The 8,089-nt window shown below is 49.6% G+C and overlaps 1 protein-coding gene across 1 annotated transcript; it reads right to left on the bottom strand.

The window, feature by feature from the left end:
• Positions 1-4,218: 4,218 nt before the first annotated feature.
• On the bottom strand, positions 4,219-7,814 carry LOC139251230 (zinc finger protein ZFP2-like). Its single transcript, XM_070873192.1, has one exon. It carries the CDS (start codon positions 7,396-7,398, stop codon positions 6,388-6,390), a length of 1,011 nt encoding a protein of 336 aa, XP_070729293.1. The 5' UTR covers positions 7,399-7,814; the 3' UTR covers positions 4,219-6,387.
• Positions 7,815-8,089: the final 275 nt, after the last annotated feature.

The raw sequence follows: 8,089 nt of genomic DNA, 5'->3' as shown, positions 1-8,089 counted from the left end.
CAAATGCAATAACTGTAAGACTGAGTACTGTTTAACTCCAAGAGATACAACCTTGGCTCTGCTTTATTAAGGCCCAAAGTGCCTAACATACAAAATGGCTGGCTTTTTATACTTGGGCTGCACCGTGTGCGTGCAGCCCAATGGCCTCCAACAATGATGCCATCTAGTGGCTAGTGATCCCAAAATACATACATGACAAGTACTGCGTACAGTTTTGTTCTTCATATTTAAGGAAGGATATACTTGCATTGGAGGCTGTTCAGAGAAGGTTCACTTGGTTGTTTCCGGAGACGAGGGGGTTGACTTATGAGGATAAGTTTAGTAGGTGGAGCCTATACACATTGGAGTTCAGAAGAATGAGAGGTGATGTTAGAAATAGAAACATAGAAAATAGGTGCAGGAGCAGGCCATTCGAGCCTGCATCGCCATTCAATATGATCATGGCTGATCATGCAACTTCAGTATCCCACTCCTGCCTTCTCTCCATACCCCTGATCCCCTTAGCAGTAAGGGCCACATCTAACTCCCACTTGAATATATCCAACGAACTGGACTCAGCAACTTTCTGTGGTAGAGAATTACACAGGTTCACCACTCCCTGGGTGAAAAAGTTTCTCCTCATCTCCGTCCTATATGGCTTTATACTTATCACTGAAAATAGGCATGCAGGTGCAGCAGGCGGTGAAGAAGGCAAATGGTATGTTGGCCTTCATAGCTAGGGGATTTGAGCATAGGAGCAGGGGGGTCTTACTGCAGTTGTACAGGGCCTTAGTGAGGCCTCACCTGGAATATTGTGTACAGTTTTGGTCTCCTAATCTGAGGAAGGACATTCTTGCTATTGAGGGAGTGCAGCGAAGGTTCACCAGACTGATTCCAGGGAAGACTGGACTGTCATATGAGAGACTAGATCAACTGGGCCTTTATTCACTGGAGTTTAAAGGATGAGAGGGGATCTCATAGAAACAGATAAGATTCTGACGAGACTGGACAGGTTAGATGCGGGATGAATGTTCCCGATGTTGGGGAAGTCCAGAACCAGGGGACATAGTCTCAGGATAAGGAGTAGGCTATTTAGGACTGAGATGAGGAGAAACTTCTTCACTCAGAGAGTTGTTAACCTGTGGAATTCCCTGCTGCAGAGAGTTGTTGATGCCAGTTCATTGGATATACTCAAGAGGGAGTTAGATATGGCCCTTACGGCTAAGGGGATCAAGGGGTATGGAGAGAAAGCAGTAAAGGGGTACTGAGGGAATGATCAGCCATGATCTTATTGAATGGCGGTGCAGGCTCAAAGGGCCGAATGGCCTACTCCTGTACCTATTTTCTATGTTTCTATGTTATCCTTAGACTGTGACCCCTGGTTCTGGACTTCCCCAACATCGGGAATATGCTTCTTACATTTTTCCAAAATTCCATTGAAACTTATAAGATAATGAGGGGGATCAACAAGGTGGATGCAGAGCAGATATTTCCACTCATCGGGGAAACTAAAACGAGTGGACCAAGGGCTCAATTTTGGCCCACCCCTTTTTTTGGCGCACTTACCGGAGATGCGCCACTTTTCTCCATTGATAAGTGCACCGAAAGAAATCATTCCCCACTTTGGCCGCTGTCTGGCCTCTCCCGGTCATCACGCACCTATCCCAGGCCGAGTGGTCTCCCGGTCATCACGCACCTATCTCTGGCCGAGAGGTCTCCCAGTCTTCACGCACCTATCTCTGGCCGAGTGGTCTCCCGGTCACCACGCACCTATCCCTGGCCGAGTGGTCTCCCGGTCATCACGCACCTATCTCTGGCCGAGAGGTCTCCCAGTCTTCACGCACCTATCCCTGGCCGAGAGGTCGCCCAGTCTTCACGCACCTATCCCTGGCCGAGTGGTCTCCCGGTCATCACGCACCTATCCCTGGCCGAGTGGTCTCCCGGTCATCACGAACCTATCTCTGGCCGAGAGGTCTCCCAGTCTTCACGCACCTATCCCAGGCCGAGTGGTCTCCCGGTCATCACGCACCTATCCCAGGCCGAGTGGTCTCCCGGTCATCACGCACCTATCCCTGGCCGAGTGGTCTCCAGGTCATCACACACCTATCCCAGGCCGAGTGGTCTCCCGGTCATCACGCACCTATCCCTGGCCGAGTGGTCTCTCGGTCATCACGCACCTATCCCTGGCCGAGTGGTCTCCCGGTCATCACGCACCTATCCCTGGCTGAGTGGTCTCCCGGTCATCACGCACCTATCTCTGGCCGAGAGGTCTCCCAGTCTTCACGTACCTATCCCTGGCCGAGTGGTCTCCCGGTCATCACGCACCTATCTCTGGCCGAGAGGTCTCCCAGTCTTCACGCACCTATCCCAGGCCGAGTGGTCTCCCGGTCATCACGCACCTATCCCAGGCCGAGTGGTCTCCCGGTCATCACGCACCTATCTCTGGCCGAGAGGTCTCCCAGTCTTCACGCACCTATCTCTGGCCGAGTGGTCTCCCGGTCACCACGCACCTATCCCTGGCCGAGTGGTCTCCCGGTCATCATGCACCTATCTCTGGCCGAGAGGTCTCCCAGTCTTCACGCACCTATCCCTGGCCGAGAGGTCGCCCAGTCTTCACGCACCTATCCCTGGCCGAGTCGTCTCCCGGTCATCCTGCACCTATCCCAGGCCGAGTGGTCTCCCGGTCATCACGCACCTATCCCAGGCCGAGTGGTCTCCCAGTCATCACGCACCTATCCCAGGCCGAGTGGTCTCCCGGTCGTCCCGCAGCTCTCCCAGGCCGAGTGGCCTACCGCACCAGCCAACCCGCTGTTGAAGTAGCTGCTTGTGTGTTGCCCTTGCTGCAGTCTGTCCGGTGAGTTTGTTTCCTGCAGCCTGTGTGTGCCTCCCAGGGCCGAGTTTTCAGATGAAGGTAGGACTTAGTTCTACTTTTTATTTCTTCTTGAATGCTTATTACTTCTTGTGCTTTGTTTAGTGCTTTGTAAGTCATGGTGCAAGGTCCTCTCCGCTTCCCTTCCTTCCCCTATCCCAGGCCGAATGGCCTCCGATGTACCTACCTGCGCTGATTTCTTAACTCTCCGCAAGGGTTTTCTGGAGTGGCCACATACGCTGGCCTAAGTAAATTTGGAGTAATTATTAGCTGGCCAAAGTGGCCTAAAACTGACATAAGTGGCTGGTAACGCTCCTTTTTGAGAAAAAAACTAAACTAAAAAAATTCCGACTAACTCACTTACACTGGCGCAAATTGAATGTGCAAAATGGGGATTTTTAAGATACTCCAGAAAAATCAAGTTGCTCCAAAAAAAAGGAGCAACTCTTGGCCAAAATTGAGCCCATAGACTTAAAATAAGGGGCCACCCATTTAAAACTGAGATGAGGAGAAATTTCTTCTCTCAGAGGGTTGAAAATCTATGGAATTCTCTGCCCCAGAGAGCTGTAGTGGCTGGGTCATAGATTTTTGAGTGATAAGGGAGTAAAGGGTTATGGGGAGCGGGCAAGGAAGTGGAACTGAGTCCATGATCAGATCAGCCATGATCTTATTGAATGGTGGAGCAGGCTCGAGGGGCCAAATGGCCTACTCCTGCTCCTATTTCTTATGCTCCTATGTTACCAATACCTTCCCTGGATCCCAAGGCTACGAGAGGCGCTCTGAAAGGTATGGGGAGATCAGACTTGTCCATGATAATAACCGACAGCAAGGGAACTGAAGTAATCCAGAGTAATGAGGTGTTAGTTGTGGCTCAATGGTAGCACTCTTGTCTCTGTATCAGTAGGTTGTGGGTTCAAGTCCACCTCCAGAGCCTTGAGCATAAAATCTAGGCCGACATTCCAATGCCGTCTTTCACATGAGACGTTCAACCGAGGCCCCATCTGACGTCTCAAGTGGGTATAACTATCCCATTTCGTTACTTTGAATAAAAGGGGAGTTCTCCCCGGTGTCCTGGCTAACAATTATCCCTCAACCAACATCACTAAAACAGATCATCTGGTCATGATCACATTGCTGTCTGTGGGAGCCTGCTGTTTGAAAATTGGTTGCTGTATTTCCTCCATTAGAACAGCAACTGCATTTAAAAGATGCTTCATTGGTTGTAAAGCGCTTTCGGACAGCCGGAGGTCATGAAAGGCACTTTATAAATACAAGTCTTCCTTTAACAAAGGAGAAAGGGCTCAAAAATGGAAAAGTGGGTAACAGAACATCAATTAGTCACCTCTTGGAGAAATCAAGGAATTGACTCATTGTATGTAGGAAACAAAGCTGATTTATTTGACAGTTGTTTAACAGAGAAATCAGAAAAGATTTATAAGAATGGTCCCAGGGATGAGGGAAATCAGTTATGTGGATAGACTGGAGAAGCTGGGGTTATTCTCCCGAGCCACTCAATATTTTTCCACATTTTACCCCTTTCCTTTTCTCTTGATCCCTCCCTGACCAGTCTCTCCTGCCGTCATGCTTCCTTTCACCTCTCCTCTGCACTCTCAAAACCCTACCCCAATCCTCCACGCCTGCCGCCGTCCCAGGCTTGACTCGCTCCTAGATAAACCTACAGCTTCCCTCTGTGCCTCTCTTGCCATCCTCCGGTGGGTCCATCGAGGCACTCATCGCTGCCTCCTTAGCAGCAGCAACCCTGACTATCCCATCCTACTCTCTCGCCCACTGGGGGCTAATCTTGCCAATCTCCTCCCCATCCAACTCATCCGCCACAGTGCTGACCTTGTGGACGCAGGCAGTGGGGCAGGTATCACCGACCCTCTCCGCATCTCTCTCCAGAATGTCCGTTCACTTGCGGACAAGCCCCTCGCTGTCCATGAGCTTATCATGGATGATTGCATCGACATCACGGTTCTGCCGCAAACCTGGTTGAGGGGGATGACACCTTACCCTTAAATGAAGCCCTTCTGCCTGGCTATACCTTCCACTACTTGCCCTGCTCAGACCCCCGTGGTGGCAGTGTGGTTCTCATCAGCAAATCACACCTTGGTCTGTCCCCTACTCCTCCTTTGAGCAAGTCACCTGATTCCACCTCTCCCAGCTCCCATTTAAAATTCTCGTTCTCTACCACCCACCGAAGTATCATAAAAATGTTATTACTGATATTTCTTCAATACTTTTTTTCCTCTGCCTCTGCACCAAACGACTTCTCATCACCACCACCTTCTCAAGGGCCATTCTGGATGGGCAATAAATGCAGGCCTTGCCAGCAACGCCCACATCCCAGGAACTAATAAACCCCTCCCCTCCCCCCTCTAAGATATATGCGCTCCTCTAATTCTGCCCCCGTGAGCATCCCTGATTATAATTGCTCAAGCATTGGTGGCCGTGCCTTCTATTGCCTAGGCCTTAAGCTCTGGAATTCTCTGCTTAAATCTCTCTGGCTCTCTTTCCTGTTTCAAGATGCATCTTAAAACCTCTTTGATCAAGCTTTTGGTCATCTGCCCTAATTTCTCCTTGTGGCTTGGTGTCAGATTTTTTAAATCTCATAATACTCCTGTGAAGCACCTTGGGACGTTTCACTATGTTAAAGGTGCTATATAAATATAAGTTGTTGTTGTTGCAGCAGAGAAGGTTGAGAGGAGATTTGATAGAGGTGTTCTAAAATCATGAGGGGTCCAGACAGAATAGATAGAGAGAAACTGTTCCCATTGGCAGAAGGGTCGAGAACCTGAGGACACAGATTTAAGGTGATTGGGAAAAGAACCAAAGGAGATATAAGAAAATACTTTTTTACGCAGCGAGTGGCTAGGATCTGGAATGCACGGCCTGAAAGGGTGGTGGAGGCAGATTCAATTGTGGCTTTCAAAAGGGAATTGGATATGTACCTGGAGGAGAAAAATTGCAGGTCTACGGGGAGAGGGACTAGCTGAAGTACTCTTGCAGAGAGCCGGCACGGGCTCGACGGTCCGAAAGGCCTCCGTCTGTGCTGTAACCGTTCTATGATTCAATGATATCCAGAAAATTAAATACAGCCCAGTTATAGGGATTAATTACACCAGCAACAACAAGCTGATCTTAATGAAAGGTAAGATTCTGAGGGGGCTTGACAGGGTAGATGCTGAGAGGATGTTTCCTCTGGTGGGGGAATCTAGAACTAGATGGCATAGTTTCAGAATAAGGGGCCCCCCATTTAAGACTGAGATGAGGAGAAATTTCTTCTCAGAGGCTGTGAATCTTTGGAATTCTCTGCCCCAGAGAGCTGTGGAGGCTGGTTCAAGGGTTATGGGGAGCGGGCGGACAAGTGGAGTTGAGGCCAAGATCAGATCAGCCACGATCTTATTGAATTGCGGAGCAGGCTCATGGGGCCAAATGGACTACTCCTGCTCTGATTTCTTAGATTCTTGAAACCCAACTGTCAGAGTGACCATGGTTCAGTCCTGGATGTGATTAATAACAGAATCCAACCTCTGCAGTCAGATGTGAACCTGCTGGTGTGTCAGCAGTGTGGATGAATGAGTGAATCCTTTCCCACACACTGAGCAGGTGAACGGCCTCTCCCCAGTGTGAACTCGCTGGTGTACAGTGAGGTTGGATGAACGAGTGAATCCCTTTCCACACTCAGAACAGGTGAACGGCCTCTCCCCAGTGTGAGTGCGTTGGTGTTTCATCAGATAATTTCTGCTTTTAAAGCTCTTTTCACAGTCAGAACAATTAAACGGTCTCTTATTGGTGTGAACAAGTTGGTGTGCAGTGAGCTGGGATGAACAAGTGAATCTCATCCCACACACGGAACAGGTAAAAGGTCTCTCCCCGGTGTGAACTCGCTGGTGTTCAGTGAGGCTGGATGTACAAGTGAATCCCTTCCCACAATCAGAGCAGATGAATGGTCTCTCTCGAGTGTGAGCTCGCTGGTGTCTCAGATGATCAGACGATTTAACAAACCCCTTCCCACATATGGAGCAGACAAACGGTCTCTCACCTGTGTGAACTCGCTTATGTACAGTGAGATGTGAAGATGAAATTAATCCCTTCCCACACACGGAGCAGGTAAACGGCTTCTCCCCAGTATGAAAACGCTGGTGTATAGTGAGGTGGGCTGACTGCCTAAACTGCTTCCCGCATTGAGAGCAACTGAATGGCCTCGCCCCAGTGTGAACTCGCTGGTGTGTCAACAGGCTGGATGAACAAGTGAATCCCTTCCCACACACTGAGCAAGTGAACGGCCTCTCCCCGGTGTGAACTCGCTGGTGTGTCAGCAGACTGGATGAACAAGTGAATTCCTTCCCACACACTGAACAGGTGAATGGCCTCTCCCCGGTGTGAACTCGCTGGTGTTCAGTGAGGTGGGATGAACGAGTGAATCCCTTCCCACACACGGGGCAGGTGAATGGCCTCTCCCCAGTGTGACTGCGTCGATGAGTTTCCAGCAGTGATGGGGCATTGAATCCCTTCCCACAGTCCCCACATTCCCATGGTTTCTCCATGGTGTGGGTGTCCTTGTGTCTCTCCAGGTTAGACGATCAGTTGAAGCCTCGTCCACACACAGAACACGTGTGCGGTTTCTCCCCGCTGTGAATGGTGCGATGTTTTTTCAGGCTGTGTAACTGGTTCAAATTCATTTCACTGGAACACTCTCACTCGGGTGTGTGTGTCTCGGTGCTTTTCCAGTCACACTGATGTTTGAAATCTTTTCCCACAGACAGAACGGACAAACAAACATTTATTTTACTTTGGAAGGCTGATGATATTCAGGTCCTGATGAATCGAGTGACTGTGTCAGATCTTGACATCATGTTTGGTTCGAGTATCCTGTCTGCAAATCCTGCCCTTCTAATATCCTGTGAAAGGAGTTTACAAAGGTCAGCACTGGAAGTGCAGGATCGAAATTGAGAACAGACAATTCTAGTTTCTATGGAACATTCTTTCCTCTCTTGTTCCCCCAAAGTTGTAAATCCCCATCCCACACACTCTCCCTCCTCCCTGTGCTGAAATCCAAACTCATCGCACCACCTCCAACATTTCTTTTCTCCACCCCTCGTTTTCTCCCTCCCTCTGCTCTGGTTGGGTTCAGTTCTTCACCCGCTGTGTGCAGAGTGAGAATAAAATCAACGAGGCAATGTTTTTCTCTCCTGGTCACTGGGATCCTGAAGCCCCGCCCACTCTCTGTTCCTGTAC

Source organism: Pristiophorus japonicus, unplaced genomic scaffold (assembly GCF_044704955.1).
Source record: "Pristiophorus japonicus isolate sPriJap1 unplaced genomic scaffold, sPriJap1.hap1 HAP1_SCAFFOLD_425, whole genome shotgun sequence".
Lineage (NCBI taxonomy): Eukaryota > Metazoa > Chordata > Chondrichthyes > Pristiophoridae > Pristiophorus > Pristiophorus japonicus.
Note: the sequence above shows the minus strand (reverse complement) of the source record. Positions and strands in the feature narration are given on the sequence as shown.

Excerpts from the sequence above, each read along its gene's own strand:
- LOC139251230 (XM_070873192.1), bottom strand. The coding sequence starts at position 7,398 with ATGGAGAAACCATGGGAATGTGGGGACTGTGGGAAGGGATTCAATGCC.